Raw genomic sequence first — 23,402 nt, forward strand, 5'->3', positions numbered from 1 at the left:
GGGCCAGGACCAGAAGTGGTGCTCCTGGAGCCCTAGAAAGGGACTGGGTTGCTCTGGGTGAGAAGGGTCAGGAAGCAGTATTGGTTCCCCAGGTGTCTGGGGCCCCAAGACTAGGAGTGGCGCAGGGCTCAAACTAGGAGTATAGAACGGCGAGGGAGGGGGATGGAAGGGTGAATGTGGCTTAGGGAGTCCCAGCGCGGAGAGCTGCGCTCTAGACTTACCCCAAGAGGCCTGAGGATAGTCTGGATGTGTCTTTTGATGAGCAAATTATGTACTTACTCAAGAAGAAATTATATCCCAGATGTGAATAATTGGTTCAGACTATCCTCAAAATTTTAAATTATTTAATAGGTTGAAAGCAGGTACATGAATTATTGGAGAATTAAAATAAGAACAATCAAGTCAGTTGCTGGTCACACAGCAATCACATTCATATTCACTAAAACACTACAAATTAGACAAGGTTTGTTATATTAGGTAGAGAGCAACCCAAGACTCTAGAAAAGAACATGATATGGCACATCAGGCAGGTAGAGTTGGGATCAGCCTGTTTCTATGTTTATAAATTGCATATGATTCATCTAAAAAGTTGTTAAAACAAATAAAGAAAAATTAAATATGATGTGAATAACGACAAGCATAAAAGCCATCTCTAGCTATGAAAGAGCAGTACATGCTAGGGGTTGAGAGGATGTGCAGCTGTGTCCTGTGGAACATCTTTGAAGCAGTCGGGGTCCATTTTCCTTGTATCCTATCAGGACAGTCTCAACCCATGGTAGTAACATGGGGATTAGATGAAATGATAATTATTAAATTATTTGACAAATGAAGGACAGTCAAAAGTTTTACTTCTTTCTATTTAAACTCATTGCTTCAGACTTAGAAACAATTTCAAATGCTTTAATGCGTTGTAAAGTTTTGTAGTGTCTCTGTCAATAACTGATTAAAAAAATGAGCCTTTGAACACAAATCTGTTACCAACACAAGGAAGGCATTCTTATAACTCCCCTACACATTCATTTGTTCATTTGACAAATATTTAGTGAGCACCAATTTTTGCAAGGTAGTAAGCTATACAGTGTGTGGATATGAAGATAGATTAGTTACATTACCTAACTATCATGAAGTAATTCAGAACCTGCTAGAGAAGATTTTGGCTTGAATATCTAAGCATATAAGATAGTATTCTGTGTGATAAATGCCACAGAGAGGTATATACACTGCCATTCAGATATAAAAAATGGAGCCATCATTTCTAGATGAAGTAACCTGACATGCATTTATCACAGCATCCATATTTGCCCTGATCTTTGAAAACACATACAATTTTGTTAGGCATAGCTCTCTATTGAGTTACCCTAAAGACACAGAAGAAAATGGATTGAAGGGGAATGCATATATATGGACTAAAAGTTAGTCTTGCTTGGCAAGAGCTGCGGGTCTGCATAAGGATGTAGCAATGAGAAACCAGCTTACATCTGATAAAGTGAGTAGTCTGTAGTTTTGTGTTCGCTTATTTCTTATTTATCCTTGGCAGACAATGGAGTTATTGGAGAAATTTATGGGGTTCAACATGCTTTTATCAAAGAAGGATGCATTAGTCTTGAATATGCTAGATACATGATGATTAGTTATAGGGTTGTCTGGATAGGTTACATGTGTGGAGAAAAAACAAGATGACAGAAATGGGGGAGTAGTCAAGTATCCAAAAGACACTGTGAAAGGGATAATCAGTGTGGTGTGGAACTCACTGGGTAGGGCAGTTACATATGGGACTAAAGGCCCTCTAAACATTCTGAAGCAAAGTGGTATTATTAAGTGTTTGTAACTTCTAATAGAAGTTTGTTACTAACATGAAGGCAACTAGAGTCTAGAAAAAAAGGCAGCTAAGAACAGCCTCACTCTAGTGAGAGGAATGCAGGACAGAGGAGAGTAGCTTCATGAAATATTAAGCAGTCTTCAGAGCACTAATTCTGACTATAATTACTATTTGTGTAAACCAATTACTTAGCTTCTCTGATCCTTAGTTTTCTTATCAGTTCATTAGGCATAAGGATAGTATCTCCTCCAGGGGTCAGTCATCTGGTATTCATTGTTAATGCCAAGCATGCATTTGGTTTTGTATATATTATAATAAAACTGTGGGACATTGTATTAGAACATGGAGGAGGATGGGAGGAGGGATGGGGGGGTGAAGAGACACTCCAGGCAGAGAAAACACATGTTGAGAGGAGTGTGGAGAGGTAAGTCTGAGATAAGCACAGAGGCTGGACCACGTGAAACTTTGTGGAACATGGTAAAATTATTGTTCTACATTTAACGGGAAATGTGATGATGTAATACATAAATTAAAACACTGAAATACACATCTAGAGGGATGAGTATAAGTGCATTGTCATACATGAATGTAGACATTCATAAGCAATGGTATGGACTTGGATTATTCTAAAGCAGTAAAGATATTTAGCAGAGGTGAAATCAGACAAATATTATGAAACTAGGAAGTACATATAGGATGTGGTGAAACAATGAGTTTGAGATTTGAGCTCAGAATAAGGAAGGATGATGGGGCTGGAGAGGTGACTCAGGGTGAAGAGCACTTACTGCACAATCATGAGGAGCAGAGCTTGAATCCTAGCACTCAGGCAACAAACTTTGTGTTCCCAGAGCGCCTGTAGCTCCAGCTCTGAGGTATCCAGTGCTTTCTTCTAGCCTCTGTACATGCACAGGTAGACACACTAGCACACTCACCCAGAGAAATACATGTGCATACACATATACACATAAATTAATACATGTTTAAGATAAAACAGAAGCATAACACTAGTGTTTTGGTCAGAGTAAATGGATGAATAGTGTATTTCTTGCAATGGGAAAAACTGTACACGACTCAGTTTTAAAGATGGAAGAGGGAACTAGAGAAAAGCAAGATCACAGATTTGATCATAGCTCACGTACCTGTTAGCCATTTGGAGAAGCTGAGTGAACAGCTGATAAAATAGTTCAGATAGATTCTGGGAAGAGATGAGGCTGGAGATATAGTCTGTGATCCACAAGCATTTAGATCACATCAAGGTAATAATGGGAAGTGGGAACATTATCGATACTAGGTAACATTATCTGAAATGTTAGTGTAGACAGAGCAGATGCACAGAGCAGAAAGCCATGCCTTCACTCTTACAAAGTCTGGCTGAAGTGGGGTGAGTCAGTGATGAGGAGGAGTGAGAACAAGTGCGAAAAAGAAGGAAAGCTCGATGTATTTAACAGATTACAAGCCCAGGGGGAATGGAGGAAAACATTTACACACAGACACACTACACACACACACACACACACACACACACACACACACACACACACACACAATCTAAGTCATATTCTGCTGAGAGCTGACTATTTGATGTGACTGTGAATATTCATATTGAGAACTTTGGCCACCATGGTTTCAATATAGCAGGTAAAAATTCTAATCAAGTCTAATTGATAAAGTTTAGAAAGAGAGAATAAGCGTACTTTTAATTTTTTTGTAAAAGTGAGGAACTTTAGTTGGAGGGAAAAGTGATTTCAAGAGAGTTTTTTAATATTAGGATTATGCAAATGTTTGTATACTTATTGGAGTGACTAGTAAAGAGAGAAATTGATGCTGAGGACAGGAAGTGGGTAATCACAGGAGAGTCGCTAAATGGGAGACAGGGTTGACAATATGACCTTATATGGTAGCACAGCATCAAATAGAATATCATTTTCTTGGTATTTCTTTTCCTTGGTCAGATAAGGAACAAAGAATATTTATTATTATCATTATCATTGTTTTGGTGTTGGTGATCTAACCCAAGACTTCATGTATGCTAGGCAAAAACTCTGGACTACATCCCAGGAATTAAGGAAGATTATTAATAAATAATGGTGAAAGCTAGCAGGGCCTGGTGACACACAAGTTTAATCCCAGCCTGGGAAGTTCTACATAGTAGATTCTAGGCCAGTTGGGGCTACTTTGTTAGGCCCTGTCAAAATAAATAAAAATAATAAATAAATACATAAATAAATAAAATCACAAAACAACAAAAAAGAATGAGAGTCCATGGAACTCTAAAAATCAGTATAAATGAGTGTCATTCCTCTTCAGAGATGAGTGGTAACCTTGGACTTGGGGCCATATATACCCAGTATGTAGGCTCAACATTGTTCTCTAGGAACATTTGATTGTTAGGAAGCAGAGTACAAACTAGTGAAGTTGGTCAATTAACCATGGTTTAATTTTTATTCAAGTGAGTAAGAGGGGTGTCCTAGTTTGTTCTGCATTGCTGTGACAAAACACTCTGACCACTACCAACTTGGGGAGGAAAGAGTTTATTTATCTTACATCTCCTGGGTCACAGTTCATCAGGGAGCCCAAGGTAGGAACTCAGGGCAGGAACCTGGAGGCAGGAGCTGGAGTACAGGCCACGGAGGAACACTGCTTACTGGCTTGCTCCCCTGGCCCCTGCTCAGCCTGCTTTCTTATGCAACACAGGCCCACCTGCCCAGGGGTAGCACCACCCACAGTGGGCTGGGCCCTCCCACATCACTCATCAAGAAGATGCCCCTCAGACATGGCTATAGGCCAGTCCAATAGAGGAAATTCCCCAATTGAGGCTCCTCAACCCAGGTGTGTCAAGTTGACACTAAAGCTATCCAGCACAAGGGGGAAAGAGGAGCAAAAAAGATGAGACAGAACAGAATAAATGACTATAGACTAAGTTTAGTTTGGAGAGAATTAAGGATATGAAGGAGTTGGGATGCAGAGGGATTATGACTAATGAATTGGAGGTCCCAGATGGATGGAAGAACGGTTGGCAGGGGGGCTATAAACCAAGTGTGCAAAAAAGTAATAATAAGGAGCTAGAAAGAAGGATGATAGAGACTGACACTTTGTATTGGATTGGTGTGACATGGAACTGATGAATTGAGGTGGGAAGGAGCCAATATCATTGCAGGTAACATAAAGGAACTAACAGTTCAGGGCATCAGATGGATTATCTGCATGAATAGTGTAATTACCAAGATTGATCACAGAGGTAATTGGAAAGGAAGTGATCCCCAGACACTAATTTCTTCAGTGAATGCAGGAGGGAGACAGAAGCCTTCATCACAGAGGGCTAGTCTGATAACACACGGTTCAACAGAGCTAGATTAATTAAGTATGAAAATCAGGCCTACAAAAATTATGCTATGATGATGATATAGAATCAGGTCAATCATATTGATACATATCTCAGTATATTTTTTACAAATTCATATTAACACAAATAATTTCTTGAATTGTAACCATCTATTTGCTAAAACTGAAAGTATAAAAAAAAATGATTGCCCAGTAAAGAATAAATGGTATGACTTACATCAGTGTTCAGTTACTCTTATTTGCCTAGAATATTCACTCAACATGTAAGTATTTACTGATGATTTGATATTGTGTAGAAATAAGGTAAAGTAAAGCACCAAGTTTTACTGACCAGGATTATTTGACTGGGCCTCCATGGGAATCATGAGCTTGGCCCGGGTGGCACGGCGTGCTGCCAGGGACCTCTCCAGAGTAGACATAGAGCTCCCTGCCTCCTCAGTGTCTTGACCTAAAAATAAATAAATTCAAAATGATGATAACAATATTAATAATCTTTAAAGAAGCATATTTTCTCTGTGTCAGAGAATCAATATATGCAGATGACTTGATCCTATGCTTAAAGAGGTTCTAAATATTTCACCTGAAAACTCTTAGATGTGATAAACATTTTCATTAAAGTGACATGATACAATATTAATATAAAAATAATAGCTTCTCTCCATTAAGTAATGAATTTGCTGAGAATGAAATCAGAAAAAAAATCAAACTCACAACTTAAAAAAATACATAGGAATAAAACTAACCGAGGAAGTGAAAGACCTCTATAATAAAATATAATCAAATGTACTAATGGTTATATTTCTGAATGCAATATATACATCCAATACAATTCCCATTAAATCCCAATAACACCCTTCACAGATATAGAAAAAGTATCCTAAAGTTAATATAGAAGCATGAAAGACCCTGACTAGCTAGAGCAATTCTAAGGAGCAATTCTAAGCAGAAAGAGAAATACTGGAGATGTTACATGACCTCTAACTGTACTGTAGAGCCACAGTAGCAAAAACCGGATGGTTCTGATACAAACACAAATATATAGAATAAAATACAGGACCCCAAAATTAACACACAGTTACAGCCACCCAATTTTTAACAAAAGTGCTGAAAACATATATTTGAAAATAAAGTACATTAAAAAATGGTAAAAGAACTGCTTTTTAAATATTTTATTTATTTTCTTAAAATTTTATGTGTGTGAGTGTATTGCCTGCATATGTGTAAGTGCACCCATATCGTGCAATGCCTGTGGAGGTGAGAAGAGGGTGTTGAATACCCTGGAACCGGAGTTAGGATGGTTGTTAGCCACCATATGGGTGCTAGGAACTGAACCTGGGTCCTCTGTAAGAGCAGCCAGTTCTCTAAACCGCTGAGACATCGCTCCAGTCCCACTATTTTATTTATGTAGAAAATTTGGCATGAAAATTTTCAGTAAAAGAAGGAAAAGAATATGGAGCTAAAAAAAAAAAAGTTAAAAGCAAAAATTTCCCAAAGTTAGCACATGTGTAGAATCAAGAAATTCTGGGAAGTTCAATGTCAGATCAGCAAAATCTATGCCAGACAGGTTGCTGTCATGCTCCTAAAAACTAGAGGCAATATCAATAACATTTTGAAAGTACTGAAAGAAAACAACCCATCACATTTATCCTGGTGTAACAATTTGAATGACAGTGGCTCTCCCATCAGGAACCCAGGAGGCAGAAGTAATGTTACAGTTTTCAGCTACTAAAATAAGTAAGTGACATGAGTTTCAGGTCCCCAAAGAGCTGTCAGTTCCGAAACAGATAGATCAGTAAAAATGCACTTTAAGAGTTAGGGTGAAGTCAAGTCATTTTCTGATGAAATAAAGTGAAAAGAATTTGTCTCTAGTAGATTAATCCTGGTGGAATGGTTAATAAATTTTCATAAATAGCTATAAATAATAAGAGATATCTTACAAAATTGGAAGCAAACAACAGGAAGTAAATGAAATCAATTAAATATTTTCTTTCCTTCTGCTTAATATTTAAAATTGTTTGGTAAGTGGAAATAGAAATTGAAACAGCATTTACTTTATGACATATTCTTTAATTTTTATTTTTTATTAACTTTTAAAAAGTATTGAGAATTTCACGCATGCATATAAGGTGTTTTGATCAAATCCACGCCCACTCCCTCCCCTCCAACTCATCCCATATCTCCCCATCACTTTTCCCCGACAACTTCATGTACTCTTTCTTTTTTTCTGTGTGTGTCATATTCTTAAAAAGTAGATGAATGAAGGAAAAAGCAATTCTAGATATAACTAAGAATAAGATGCTAAAGTTTTCTAAAAAGCCATTTGATACTGTTGGGTGTTTCTGTGAAATTATTCTGATTTCATAATTATATTTTTATTCTAGGAATGGTGTATTTAGAATTATTTTTGCCCACTGTAAACTTGACCAAAATGCTTTTCCATTACAATTTTCAAAGCAGTTTTTTTTTAAATTTCTTTTTATTTTTTGGTAATGAGTTAACTTTCTGCTACTATAACAAGTATCTGATATAATCAACTTATTAGGAAAAAATTTTACCATGTCTTACAGCTTTTGATGCTCAATTCATAATTGATTTTCTTGTTGATTTTGGCTTTTGGATAGGCTGAGCATCATTGTGGAAGCATGTGGTAGAGCAAACCAGTCACCACATAGCTAGAGGTGAAAGAGAGAAAGGAGCAGCCCAGAGTCCAACATTCCCTTTGGAAGATTTGTCCCTAATGACCTAAAGACATCTGTCCTCTAGGCTCTGCCTCCTAAAGATTCCTTCTCTTTCCAAGAACGCCAAGTACTGAGCTTGTTAACACATGGACATCTCAGTAGCACATATACAGGAAGAAGCAGATAGCAACATTTTCTGGGTCTCTTAAGGAGAAGAAGGATATTTTTCAGCATTGGTCTAAATGGGCTGGGGAATTTATACAAAATTGTCAACATACAGAAAATTAAAAATAAATAATAAAAGTTAAGTATTCAATTAAATTGGCAATTTGGTGTTAAGATTTTAAAAGATATTATTCATTAAATGGATTGTCTTTTTAAATCAAGTTGCATAACCAAACATCATAATGTTGAAATTTACTTGTTCATGTTTGAGAAATGAAAGGAACCAAACCATCTGTTTTTAATTCTTTTTTTTTTGTACTGGTATTATAGTAAGCTTTATTTTCAGAAAGCAAATTCTATTTATAAATAGTGGAGACAAAACAGACCTGAACTCTTGGCCATTCTTTCTCTTTTGTGAATTTTTAAGTGAAGAAGAATTTTGAAACACATTATATTTAGAAGAGAATTGTCATTAAAATATGCCTTTTATCAAGTTAGTCACTATTAGTTATTTCATTAGGATTCTGGAGGTTGGAGAACAGGAAGCTTTGTGTAAGTCCAGTGCATACTAAAGCACAAAGGAAAGAGGAAATTTGAAAAGGCAAAAGTAACTTTTATTTAATGAAATATATTTCATATTAATTCAACTAATCATTAATCCACTTATCTTTTCTATAGCTAAAGTGCAAATATTGCATGTGAATTTCTAGATGATCTAGATTATATAGAACTAATTTTATGAGAAAACTACTACCTTCTATAAAATTATCAAATAAATATTGAAATTAAGTCACTGAAATATGGATTTTAGTGTCAGAAAGGTTTTGAGTCCTAGATGGATAACTACACAGTAACAATGTAATCTATAGTATGAACTATGAAAACTGTAGTCAGTTACTTCATCACTTCGTTTATTTTATAAGGAGAATGATAACACCTATCTCAAAATATTTTGAAAGGAATATCTTAAATAAGATAAAAGATATCATATGAAACTGTCAAACACACAACATATTGTAATCCTTTCTTACACAGCTATTGCCTACTCAGAAACTCTAACATTAGGCATGGTGGCAGACACTTGTTATCACAACCCTTGGGAAGCAGAAGCATTGAAGACCTTTGGTGACAAAAGGATTTTGAGGCTAGCTTTGGGCACGTGAGACCCAGTATTTTTTTTAAAGCATTAGAAAAAGGAAAAGTGAAAACAGAGACCAAACCAAAGGCTCTCTTCCCTGTAGGCAACTGCATTCTCAGGTTGAGGACAAATAGACAGGAATTTTCTCCCATTCTAAAGCAAACAGACATTATTGGGGTTCAGCCTCCCTTAGAATTTACTGAGAGAGATAAAACTTGCTGCTCTGAGTGTCTTCTTAGTATATAAAGATAAAGGAAAATGAATTGTCTCAAAAGTCATTGGCAAAAACGTCTGATGACAGAGAGGCAACTTCTCCACTGGGAGGCAGAGATGCCCTGCTGTTCCTGGTGTCAATGTCATCTAGAATTAAGTTGCAAAACACATCCCATGAAAAGTATGGAAGTTCCTGAAAGAGATTTGCTTCTTTTCATTATGCAGATGGATGTTTTTTCAAGTAGGAGGCTTGTGCCTACCTTGTGTCTATCTAAGTAGAGGGAAAGATAACTGAAAAGATCAGGCCTGTAGAGGTCAGTGGAATACAAGATCCCCTACAGCTGAGCTTGGCAAGAATGTGGGAGCTTCCTTCGGACCAAGTGGGTGTTTGCACAGAAAGTCAGTCAGGGTTGATTTCTCTTGCTGCAACTACTCAAGTACTGTAATACAGTAAAAAGACCTCATAGTGTGGCAGGGAGATCCTTGATGTGATTTCTCATAGCATGGAATCAGGCAATGGAGGGTTTCCCCAGGAGCATGTAAGGAGTTCATACTTGTGCATCACTGGAGACTCAGTATTTGGATGCTACTCAGGAGCTAACTCCTATGGAGGAAAGCAGTGAATAATTCCAAGAGTTTATTTTGTTTCTTGTCCAATTCTTCTTTTTGATATTTCCTTTCTCTCAAATGCCCCAGAAGAGTAGCGAGATAAAGTTCTGTGGTTTCATTTTTATTAGTAACATTATTTTATTTATTATTTTTATTTTATGTGTATGAGCATACTGTCTGCATGTATGTATGTGCACCCATGTTGTACAATGTTCAAAGAGGCCAGAAGAGGGCATTGGATACCATGGAGTTGGAATTACAGATTGTTGTTAGCTACCATGTGGGTGCTGGGAATTGAACCTGGGTCCTCTGCAAGAACAGCCAGTGCTCTTAACCACTGAGCCATCACTCCAGCCCCTGTGGTTCAGTTCTTAATTGTTATTCAAAGGGGCATGTATACCAGTCTGTGGTGTAACTGGCCTCTGGTAGAAACTTCAGGAGGTGGAACCTATTAGAAGGAAGTTAGGCCATTTGGAGCATAACCTTAGGGTTGATTTTTGGGAACCTAGTCCCTTCTTGCTTTGAGCTATCTCATTTCCTGACTGGCATGAGGTGAACAGGACTCCTCTGCTATGCTTTCCTACTATGTTGGATGGGCCCAAGACAATGGGATTAGGTTGCCATGGACCACAACCTCTGAAACTGTGATCCAAAATAACCGTTTACTCTTTATAGTTCAGTTACTTCAGTTATATGCTTGTAGTAATGGAAACCTGACTACTACATGGAGGACAGATAGGAAGATGATTGTGAAACAGACAGTGACCCTTCTAACCAACTCCAGAACTCCACTGCATTTGGAGGTTTAAAATACAAAGTATAAGCCCTAGTTTCCATATCCAAAAGTCTAGCCAGCAATGAAGAAGTTTATGGAGAATTTTTAAATTTTTAGATTATGGTTTTCAGTAAGACTAGACTGCTCTTGAATGTGCTAGAGATACCGTTTAAAGACTAGATAAGGGATATTCAGCAACTCAAGCTCAAAAATCAGTAACTGTAATCCTTGTTTATGAAATTCTTAAATAACAAAGTTCTGTAAATCACTTGTATTCAAATGACTTACCTATTTATTTGACTTTATAAAGAGTAGACCAGGAACTTTTTAAGTAAGTATTTTATAAATCTTTCTACTTCCCATAGATAATAGGAACTCCAGAACATGGCATATCTTAGAACTACTTTATTGAATTCTTAGTGATTCTTGGATATCAATGATTACTGTGCTTCAATTCATTGAACAACTGGCATTTCCTTCGGGTTCCTTTATATATCAATAACTTTCAAATGACCGTGACCAATCAGATATCATGTAATGTGACTCTCTAGAAAGGACAGTTGATCTCCACAGTAATGAAAGCCAAAAATAATACAATTTATTTTTCATTCTTCTGGTGCTTCCAATCTTATTTAAAAAACAAACAAACAAACAAACAAACAGCTGATAACAAATTTAGAATCAACTTTCAATGATCTATAGAGATTTAGAAGTGGAAAATTTATTGATAGAACGAAACTTTATTATTTTGACAACACTGTTGTTCACGATTTAAGGAAGAATCATCATTTTAACTAAGCTTCTAATTTCACTATTTCCTAGTTGCATTACTTGTAAACTTCTAAAAACTTCAAGAATTGTAAGAATTAGGGAAAACAGACAACAAGATAATGCAAAATGAGTTTATCAACCAAATTTATAGTCGAATTTATAGTTTAATTACTGATAACACCAAGTGGACTAAATTATTAGGAGAATATCTCCACAAAAGAAGGAGTGGAAACTGCCCTTTTGAGCTTCCCTGGTGCTCCTGGGATCATTACCTGAATGCGAAGTGCTTTTGCTCCCCATTTGTGTTTCTGACTGGCTGTGGCTGACTGGCGTGAGGTCCTGGCAGCTCTGGATAGGGGAATCCCTTCCTGAAGGGTCAGGTCCTGCAGGTTTCTCAATATTTTTCATTTCCATTTCTTCATGATGGATCCAAAGGTCAGGGGGTCTAAGGTCCTTCTGACTGCCCTTCCTTTTGCCCACACTGTGGGTGGCCCGTTTCCTAGGGAATAGAGAAGGCAAGTGTGAGCGCCTCTATTCAAGGTGCTTGTTTTCTTTCTTCAGTCAATTCAAGTTGGAAGCAGGGAATGAAACAAAGGAACTCCCAGCAGGAATCTAGTGAAACCCCCAAATTGGCAGACTTCTCTTGGCTGCCTTTCCGCTTCTCCCCCTGGAGCGTCAGTACATTCTAGGAGATGTCCTGAATCCCCAGAGCCCCGGCTGCCTGCCAGAAACACCTTCCTCCAGCTTCACAGACTGGAGATTCATGCACAAGGTGACAATGGGTTAGATGGAGCCATATGCCATTCTTCGGAGGTAGGCATAAGGTAGCTGACTGCAACATCTGTTTCGGAGATAAATGGAGGAGTAATTTTGAAAGGGCAGATAGAAATAAAAAGGCCAGAATTTGTGCCAGCAGCTAAGATCAGAGCTTAGAAGAAAGTCTATGCCTCAGCTGTATAATTTAATGTGCAACTGGGACGCTTGCTATTTGAAAACAAAAGGCCACATGAGGACATTCTTAGGTGAATAAAATACTTTGCCTTGGAGTCACTGAGCATCTGGATTCAAACACAATGAGAGTTATCTTTTGAAAATAGAAAAAGAAAGAGCCCTTCTTTGCAAATGTGCTTCAGTCGCTGCTTATTTGCCTCAGTAAGGATTTAGCAATCACAATTTTTTTTGCGGGGCGGGGGGGGTGGGGTGGTTGGTACTCACTTCTCAAGGATACTGAGATTCAAACGCTCTCCACATGCTAAATAAGGTAGCACGGTGCCTAGTCTATCCATTCTCTACCACAGGGCATCACAAAACTATGGTTCACAGTCCAAATCTGCCCACAGCCTGTTTTTGTAAATAAAGTTTTATTGGGATACTGCCAGGTTCGTTGGGTTTTGCCCTGCAAAGGCAGAACGATTAGCTGTGATAGACTGTTGAAAATCCTAAACTATGTTTATGATATGACTCTTTTCAGAAGCAGTTTTGAGCCCTGTTGCCCATTTTTTTAAGTTTTAGTCTTTACTTGCAGTTTCCATTTTTCCGTTTCAAAATTTATTTGTTTGATCTTTTGTTTTTTGACAGGGTTTCAGCCCACCAGGAAGTCACTATATGGACCAGGCTGGCCTTGATCTCACAGAGATTCACCTGCCTCTGCCTCCCAAGTGTTGGGATTAAAACCTTGAGCTACCACGTCTGATGTTCCATTTCTTTTAAAACAATAATGCCTCTTATAGCAAACAGTTGAAGACTAGCTCTGAGAGAAGTTCTTAAGAACATGTATTTCCCATTATCCTTATTCACCATGACCACTTCACTATGAAAACTGCTTTCAGCAGACTAAACTAATCTCTCACTCCCTTCTGTCTCTGTCTCTTTCTCACACTGTGTATGTGTGAGTGTGTATGTAAAAGTGTGTGTGTGTGTGTGTGTGTGTGTGTGTGTGTGTGTGTAGGCCAGATGCCAGTCATCTTGGGTGTCATTCCTCAGAAGCTGTCCACCTTGTTCCCTTGTTTGTTGAGTCAGGCACCTGAAAATCACCAATCAGGCTAGGCAAGCTTGCCACCAAGCCCCAGGGATCCTCCTGGCTATACTTCCCCATAGATGGGTTGATAAGCTTATATCACCATGCCTGGATTTTTACATATGTCTTAAGGATTTAACTGAAGCCTTCATGCTTGTGTGGCAAGAACTTTATTGAATGAGCCATTTCCTCAGTGACCAAACAAGCTAATCTTAATGAAAAACTTTGCAACCTATGCAAAGCTATTGGGAGTGCCTCTGTCTTCCCAATTACTGGATTAGCAGCTTTGCAAATATTTGGCAATTGATGTTTGGTGGTACAGTTTGTTGAATTTTTCCAGCATTCTTCTGGGTCTTTCTGAAGCATACTGATGAGGACAGGAGACAAAGACCTCCAGACTTAATAGTTGTTTTGTTGCTGAGTAGAGAAATAATGTGTTTGCTGCTCTAATATTTTTCAACTACTGCCTGTACTTTGCTGATATCGTGACAGCAATTCTACATTGTCTCAGAGAACGGTCAAAACTAACTCCTAGATGGTTTTCTTCTGTCTGAGATAATTCATGCCTGGCTCCCACATCTTCCTACATATCACCTGCTCTCTTCAACAGATCTGCAATTCTCACAGGGCTAGCTCTGCCACCTGCCCCAGATGAAGTTATAGAATTTATTTTTGTTAAAGTTAGTGATTTCACCATCTTATCTCTCTTTCTTCCAGACCAAAATGCTAAATAACCCCAGCATCTCTGTGATGGTACATGCGGAAATGCCATGTCCCATCTGCAGGATGACAAACTTCATCATAGTTTAATATTGAAATAGCCCATGGAAAAAATATGGATCAAATACAAGCAAAAATAAAATTTGATCTTTAAAAACCCCCATTTTTATGAAAAAGACAAGTATGTTGGATCAGACTGGTAATTCCAGCATTTGGGAGGCAGAGTCAGAAGGACTGCTGTGAGTTTGGGAGCAGTCTAGGCTACACAGGGAATGCCAAGCCAACTTGAGCTAAAATTGAAACTCTGTCTCAAGAAACAAACACAGACATATAGATACACACAAACACACAGACACACAGACACACAGACACACACACACACACACACACACATACACATACACACACAACCTCTCTCCTTTTTGAAAATAAGTAATGAATGCTGAATTCTTGTTTCCTCATGCTTGTGTGCCTGTCTTGTTCACACATTCATTTGCCAGGACCCACACTATTCCTTGGCCAAGCATTACCAAGTAGCTCCTATTTTAAAAAGTTCCAAATCCAGCAATAGCTTTATAGAGGTTGTGATCACAACTTCTCTGGGAAGAGATTTTTGATTCCCAGTATAATGCAGATTTGTTTTTCTTATGGATTCTTGCTCCAGATATTTTTCTATGAAGCTTCTTACCCTACCTGTTGAATGCCACTGAAATCCTGCAGATTGCTAAAAAGACTTTATTCCTTATTTACATATATTTTATTAGAGACCATTTAGCCACTCTTTTTCCTATAATTTCTTCTCTTTTTTTTGGTCTTTTTGAGTCAGGGTCATCCTATAGCCTCAGCTAGCCTGGAACTTGCTATGTAGTCCAGGCTGGCCTCTTGAACTCACAGAGATTCACCTGACTCTGCCTCCCAAGTGCTGGAATTAAAGGCATTGCACTACCACATCAGCTATAATCTCTCTTTTTTTTTTTTTTTTTTTTAAGAGAGGAACTTTGGCTTGGAGAACTCGACTCCCGTCTCTACAATACATTGTACCAGGTGTGCGATAAACCCAACAGGTGTTCATGACTAAATTTTCTGAAATTTATCTTAAAAACCTAAAAGAGGCAGTTGTCACCCTGACCTTCAACCCACCTGTTGTTTTCCTAACTTAAAGGTTACTTCTATTGTCGCACTCAGTTCCTCTGTCTCAGGGCTAGACTCTTCAAAACGTGCATGCAGATGCACCTAGTGTACTGTTTCTCTGTATCTCCTGGGCCAGGGCCAGAGGCTGACCTGTGAACTTGTCAGGAATGCATGCACTTATGAGCCACCCTCCTCAGAACCACTGAACCAGAAGCCTGTGTGGAGGTATAAAAGCAATCTGTGTTTTCATAGCTTTCCAAGGGAATCTAATGAATGTAAAATATCATCTAGTGATTTATTTTTTGTTTGTTTTTATTTTAAAGCTAGTACTTATATTGAGTAAAGAATATTCCATTATATTTAACTTCTCTTCATAATGCAAACATTATCATTTCCCACAGGGAACTCTATTTTTTCTTTCAATAAATAGCTTTAAAATGGGGACATTTCTTCCTGTGTTGTGTACTATCAAACCAAGGCAAAGCAAAGCATTTTCCAAGGCCTTCTGATTTCTCCTACTTGTGCCCGGCAAAGTTTTCCTAGTATAATACAGTCCTGGTATTCGATTATATCTTTGTTTTGGTTTTTTTGTTTGTTTGTTTAACTTCTGCACCAAATACTTTTGTGATCTTGTTTACTTCCAATCTGCTTGTTCTCCAAGGCTCCCTTCATTTGTCTCTTCTTCAGGGAGCCTTCCTACTCTTTTAGGGGCATGGAGTCTTAGATGATCTAAGTCATTCCCCTTTTTTTCTGCCTCTCGTCTAGGCACTGAGTGTCATGTAGCTGATTGAGCTGTCTGACCGCTTCCTCTGTCATAATAGAATTCTTCAGCAATACTAGGCTAATCATTACGTTCACTTCTTCAGCTTTCTCCAATGTTTCACAATATTAATTCATTTATTCATTCAGTGGACATTTATGAAATATTGACCATGTGTCAAGAAATGTGCTAAGTATCACAAATACAAAGATACTGAGACATTGGTGGCTTAATCAATGAATGAAAAGTGGCAGGGCTACTGGGAATTTCTGCATTGTTGAGTAAGAAGAATGTATCGGAATATGGTACAGATTAAAGGATTAAAGGTAGAGGGGTTCAAATCATGGGAGGCCTTGCTCCATCAGGAATATTTTGAATAAAATCATGAAATAAGTGGGTAATTGCAGAAATGGTTTTATCTAAAGTGTTAGCACTAATCACATTTATTAATTGCATGACACCAATCATATGGTATGCATGCAATGATTGCCAAAACTGAATGAAAAGGTTTTATTTTTTTTTTTAGCTTCTTTTCACTGGCTTCATTTTGTTCTACCTATTCCTTACTTTGAACACAACCTATTTTATAAGCATAGTTTTTATTTTTATTTTCATGAGCTTGTTGGGCACGTGAGTGGATTGGAAGCAACACTGGTTGAGCGTTCATTTAGAGTGTCATAAGACGGCATACAGTGAAGTTCTAAAGCACTGCTGCCCTCTCCTAGATTCTTTCCCACAATATAATAATACATTTTGTTCAAATTTTCACCAGAGACAAACAGCCATGCACTAATTCCACGGTCAAAGACCTGTTGAAGGTCTGTGGGATGGTAAGGCAGTACCGTCTCCCACTTATGTCTGGAGAAGGCATCAGGAGACAAGGAGGTCTGACGTAAGTGAGGGCATACACAGAGTATCCAGGGAAAGATACAATGGAAACCATAAATACTTTCCCTTCTTCCTCCTTCATGTTATTTTTATTTGATTATAGCTATTAAAAATAAAATTAAAAAAACTTTGTCTTAGCAACACAGAGCGAATTCTAATACGATACGTGCATTTTCCAAGGTGGAGTTAAATTTACTTTAAAGTCCTAAGAAACTGCCAGTTAAACTTCTTACGATGTGACTATGGAAAACAATTAAAATGTTAAAGAGTTGAAAATCAGATAAAGTCACCCACAGAAGTTAAAATACAGTAGTCTTCATTTGCGACTTTATACATTTTATCTTCAGTACTGAAAATAATCATTTTTGTCAAGATTCAGATGTGTGCTGATCTTTAAAAACTTGCAGTACACTTGTCAGGTCAAATATAAGGTTTAGCCAATTAATGATTCTATCAAGGGATGTGGTTTTGTTTCCATATTTTAACTTAATGTATTGAGAAAACATTGCTAATTCTCTACTCAGATAACTTTTAGAAATGTGATAATCATGTACTTAAATTTTTGAGAAAGGTTCAATATTAAATATTTCTTTGTTATGTATATCCAGATTCTAACTTAACAGACTGTGATCTTTGTGTTCATCAGAAAATGGTCATACTTTATGAAAAAACAAAGTGAAATATCCACTGACTTTGTTTTCATAAAACTTTACTCTGCCTGGCATGGTGGCACATGCCTTTAATCCCAGCACTCAGGAAGCAGAGGCAGCCAGATATCTGTGAGATCTAGGCCAGTCTGTCTACATTTTGAGTTCCAGGCCAGCTGGGGCTACAGGGAGACCCTGTCTCAAAAACCAAATAAACAAAAATGCAACTCTTCTCTGACATTTCATTCTACTGTAGCCTCACTAGTTGAAAATGTATAAGGGGATTCTCCTATTAGTTATACAACTAAATTATCAAAATTATTTTTATTTCACACTACTTTAAAGCTACAGGTTGCCATGTGTTTATAATTTGGTAGTATTCTATTTATAATTTCTGTGTTTATAAATTAAAAGGTAAAGTACAAAGTATTTCATTCTAATTCTTATATGTGAAGAAACTGTCACTCAGGGATTAAGGGTTTACCCTTGTATGACACAATTGTTTGAATAAAAGATATAATGGCAGGATTATGAGTAGAACTTAAGTGCAAATTTTGGTAAGCTATTTTCTGCACTAAACATGAATTTTAGACACTAAACTGTGAGTCAAATAGGTAGCTTACATCATTACTAAGTATGTTTAATAATAGAAGCATATGCATTAATTTAAACAAAAATTACTGATAGTTGATAAAAAATCTTAATCAGGAATGGAGAGTTGTTTCATTTGTTACATGTGCTTACTGCTCTAACGGATGATGGAAGTTTGCATCCTGTCACTCACATCAATGGCTGGCCAATGTCCATAACTCCAGCTCCAAGGGATCTGACAAAATTCTAGCCTTCCTTGCTAATCCACAACATGATCTTAATTTTCCTGTCCACTTGGATGTAATAATTTGAGTTCCCTAACAAAACACAAAGAACACTTCATTCTCTAGCTGTCTCAGACACAGAGATAGAGAAGAAGCCCTGGGTGTGTTTCTTCCTTCACATTGCTAAGTGCATTGAGCTCTCCTTTTCCAAGAGCTCAGTACAGAAGCTTATCTACTTTCAGTCGGGAGTTGATTTTGCCTCTATCTGTATTACTGAATTGGGCCCGATGCCTCCATGGTGGTGATTGTGTAAAGCAAGGTCTTCAATGAACTCAAGGAAAAAAAAAGTCAGAAACAAATGCAAAAAAAGAATTTTCCTTCTCCCTGATAACTTATTCAATTAGGGAGCAAAATGAAGGTCAATGAGTCTTTCTCAGGTGACAAGAGAGGAAGTGAAAACATGATCAGTAAATATTGGGAGACTTCGGGGGTAGAGGAAAATAAACCAAAGTTTAAATTTGTTGGGCTTTAGTCATCTGTAGGATCTTTTGTCTGTTCATTCTCTTATTTATTAACTAGTTATATCCAGAGCATTCTCGATTGTTTCCAGATAAAACTGTTAAGCTCTTATTATACCAAAGAGCTTCTTGTATGATCCAGATGATTTGAGATATTCTTAGTAGAGTATTATGTTTCACTTTTGGGCCTTGAGAAAATTGACATTTTTCCTGGAGGAAAGCAATATTTGTCCAAGAATATAGCTCATCAGTTAAAAACCATCAAACATTCTTGTCATAGTGATAGCGGTGAGGAAAGAAAGCAAAACTGAAAAGCCAAGCCCAGAGCAGATGGTGTACTTAGTTTTAGGGAGCTTAATGAAGGTGCCGATGTTTTGACACCCACGCATTGTTTTGGTGTTCTGCTTCCTCTTCTCTTCATGTGAATTCTCCTCAGATCTGTATGATATACCACATGACTCAATACTACACCATACCAAGTTTGAACAACTTTTCTTAGGATTGCTGGACCAACAGACTCTTCAAGGTCTTATTGCTGTAGTTGGAATATGGTTTATATTAACAGAACGCACATTGTGACTGAACCCAAGGTAACAATGTTGACAAGATCGGGGGGCTTTTATCATGAAAATGGGTTGTTTCAACCAAGGCTGTCTCTCATGGCTTGCTGCCTTTCTTCTCACACATCTATTCTAGATGAACCTTCTTGCTCCTCTGCTTTGTCATCTTGCATAAGGCAGCAGCAGGTGACATTCATCATTAGCTCATCATGTGCCAGTGCCATGCTCTGCTCATGGACTGCCAGAACTTTGAGTCTAGAATAAATCTATATTCTTGATAAGTGATCCAGCTTCAGATATTTTGTTATAGCAATAAACTAAACATTCACTCAATTAGTTCTTATCGCTGAGATTTATTAAGCACTCAGGAACCCTGAGTGGCAATCCTTTTTGACAAGGTTGACATCTGAGGCTCACCTTGTTAGGTTGATGCCTTCGGATTTCTCATGTAGGCACAGGAGACCTTGCCAGCTTCAAAATACTACAATTCCATATAAAGCAAATATAAATTAAATGCATACATTGCCTCTCTTCCTCTACCAGATATAAATTAAATGTGCAGATTGCCTCTGTACCACTTTAGTGCTTTCTCTGGTTTATAGCTCTTCATTTTGTTTCCACACAGAGTACTGGGGGGGGGGGACACACACTAGAGATCCGCAGAGATAAAGGATTTGTAAAAGAGGTTAACGCTAATAGCAAAAAGAGAAGGAAAGAGACTTGCTAGAGAATCTATGTTCAGCAACAAGCATAGTGAACAGCTGTCAAAACAGCCTCTTCTGGGTGTATACCTCAGGCTTTCAGAGGAAGCACAAGCCTGAGGCCAGAAACAAAACAAAACAGAACAGAACAAAAGACAGTCAGTCCAGTGAGAGATGAAACATAGAAATACATGTCAGATTGGATTTGACGAGGGCTAGGAAGTCAGATGGCCAGGAGAACACAGGCAAGTCCCAGAACTGGCAGACTCGGGCAAATGTGCTGGTTCTTCCATGCTGCTGGAGGAGATGGAGCTGTGCTCAATGTTTTCATTCTAAACTTTGTATTTTGGTGCAACATTCTCTGTAACAATAGAACCAAGAACTGCATAATACTAAATTATTTTAAAACTTATTAACCATGTTGGTTTCTGACAATTTAGCATAGTCAGGAAATATGAACATTTTCAAACCTCTGGAATTGCCTTTCTTTCCTACAGCCTCAGAGATGATATTGAGTTTGAAACATTATATTTAGTCATCCATTCAGCAAGCATCCATTACCTGTCTGCAGATGTCCCTGCCCAAAGTAAGAAATAAGTACCAAGAAGGAACAGTGACTCCAACTGTCTAATGAAGTGCTAAGAGGGCTGGAGCAGACACCTGATGAGTCCGCTCCCCAAGGGTGCTTTACAGAAGAATCTGGCCCTGAGAAGCAAGAGCAAAGAAATGTAAGAGAGTCTTCAGGGATTGTGTTGTAAGATCTGCAAATCTTGCTGTAACTTAATTATATTTTTGGAATAGACCAAAGCTATTTTAGCCAGGGTCAAACAACAAGGGTCCTGTGGTGCATCATGAAAGAACAGTAAAGGAGCCCTCAAGAATGTCACCCAAGAAGGAGGTGACTTTCTTCCTCTTGGGAGTCAGATGTTACTCACTTTTTCTGCTGAACTGAAGAGCGCCGTGTACAAATCACAGCAACAATCGCCACCACCAGAACTGTGATGATGCCCACGGTGACCACGGTAATCACAAGCAGGTTGCTGTTCTTCTGAGGGGTGACGCTGCCATGTGGGGGGTGCATTTGTCCAATGGGTGGCTCTGGGAAAAAAAAAAAACAGCATAAGGGATGTAGGTTTAGGGCTTGGTGGTCACTACTGCTTAAACTTTATAAGAAAGGTGAAAAATTTTTGCTAATTTGGGCAGCCTTGAAGCTGGGAAAGAGAAATGAACAAGTAACAAAAGTTCAGAACATTCTGTATCATAGATTCACTTATTTGAAAAAGTTATTTTATAGTGACATCATTCTTTAAAAAATTACATTTTAAATATTTTTGTGGGTGTTTGTTTTGAGGGTACACAGCAAGGTTCAAGAGTGGGGATCAGAGGACAACTTGCAGAAGTCTGTTCTCTCCTTCTACCATGTGGGTCCTAGACATGGAACTCGGGTCATCAGGCTTGGTGTCAAGCACCCTTACCTGCTGAACCATCCTACCCACTACTACAGTAACACTTTAATATACGATTTCTGTGTTACTAAAATAATTGATTGCAATAAATTAACATTTCATATGAGAGTCATATGGAAGGTGGTTCAGCATCCTATAGATGACTCAACAGTTTGATAAACTTAGTTTGAAACACACAGGAGAACATGCCTCATGAAAAAATTAAAAACACCTGATAAACTGGAATTATTTCAGTGTCTTTCCATACAAGGACCATCATGTTTTATGTGAGGAATAAATGACTGGATCCTGCTGAGCAGGGAGAGACTATGCTGATGGTTTTTGGTATGAGTGTAAGCTGTGTAAGAATTCTTCCTATGCAGTTTGAATTCTAGTCTCAGAAACACCATCAGATTAAAACTTTGTAATGGAGGTCTTTCATCCACAAATCCAACCCTAAATGTTCCTAATATCAAATACTAGATTAGAAGTTAGTGAGTCAAATGCAGTATTGTCTTTATACTAAATTAGTGAACTATTATTGCTTCCAGAGATAAAACAGAGCTAGATGCCTGTGAGATTCTGGTCACAACACTTTTATCAACCAATAAATGTATAATCTTGAACTACATGTATTTTACTTAAAGATATCTCAGGACACAATGCTGATTCATTAGGATTCAATTCACAGCCAACAACATAATATGTGATTGAAGACAGCTTTATAATATATTTTTGCAGTAAGTACATCATGTGCTCAGATAAACTAGAAAACACTTCTCTGTATTTGTGGATCATTTTAAACAGCAATGCTTCTAACATGAAGAACATAAATGAAAAACAGTGAGACTAAATACACCACGCAAAGGGAATTTACTTTAGATGGGAAGCAAGGAGGCAGACCATTTCCTTGCTTCTCAGGTGGACACACATGCCTTGTACAATTCCAAGTTTTTGTGAATTTGGACATGTCTGTGAGCAACGAAAGCACCATGAGTATTCATTTGCAGGTTGCAAATACATTTTGTCTTGTAGATGAATCTACAAGAATTCTCAGCTTTTTGGGATTTGATTATATATCTCACTATGTCAAAGGGTTGAACCACATTAGAAGGAAATATAGATCTCACTGCCTGAGATCAGAGTACTTAGGAGCTGTGGTCCAGAAAGGGTGAAGGCCTAGCTTAACACTCTATGTTCAAATGGAAAACCAAAATCTAGAGTTTGAGTGCCTTCATTAGTCACACAGCAGAAAAAAAAAAAATTTCTCAATCCTGGAATTTGCGGTAAGACTAGAAGGCTTAAAATACTGTGGGATGGACTTCACTTTGATGAGTTGTGAACATAGACTCCTATGAGCAAAATGCTAGAATCGGATGTACGTGTCACTCCAGTTATCATTGCGCCTGGGAGAGAGTGTAGAACTTTATGTCTGGACTTTCTCTTTGGCATTAAAATATCTCCTGAGAATATTGTTGAGTTACTTCTAATAGTTTACCAGTCTCAGAACAACCACGTCACAGAAACATAGAAGACTTTATGGGTGCATTTTTGTAGTTAATTATATAACTGCATCCTGAGAAAAATAGTTTTTCAAATAGCCATCCAAGCCATGGTCTTTTAACTGACATATATTCTGTAAGGTAGGTTTCAAAAGTCAAAGAACACCAACAGGGTTCTGAGTACTTTA

General features: G+C 37.8%; 1 protein-coding gene across 3 annotated transcripts in view; it reads right to left on the bottom strand.

The window, feature by feature from the left end:
• The window catches only part of Dcc (DCC netrin 1 receptor), a 791,710-nt gene that overhangs the window by 42,058 nt on the left and 726,250 nt on the right, over positions 1–23,402 (bottom strand). For all 3 annotated transcript variants that reach the window (XM_029558504.1, XM_029558503.1, XM_008822828.3), the window contains exons 22-24: positions 21,203–21,365; positions 11,783–12,009; positions 5,493–5,609 (exon numbers count right to left, since the gene is read on the bottom strand). In XM_029558504.1, coding sequence (XP_029414364.1) covers positions 5,493–5,609; positions 11,783–12,009; positions 21,203–21,365 — 507 coding nt within the window. The remainder of the gene's footprint in view (positions 1–5,492; positions 5,610–11,782; positions 12,010–21,202; positions 21,366–23,402) is intronic.

The sequence above is a fragment of the Nannospalax galili genome, unplaced genomic scaffold, assembly GCF_000622305.1.
Source record: "Nannospalax galili isolate Female #2095 unplaced genomic scaffold, S.galili_v1.0 scaffold1609, whole genome shotgun sequence".
Lineage (NCBI taxonomy): Eukaryota > Metazoa > Chordata > Mammalia > Rodentia > Spalacidae > Nannospalax > Nannospalax galili.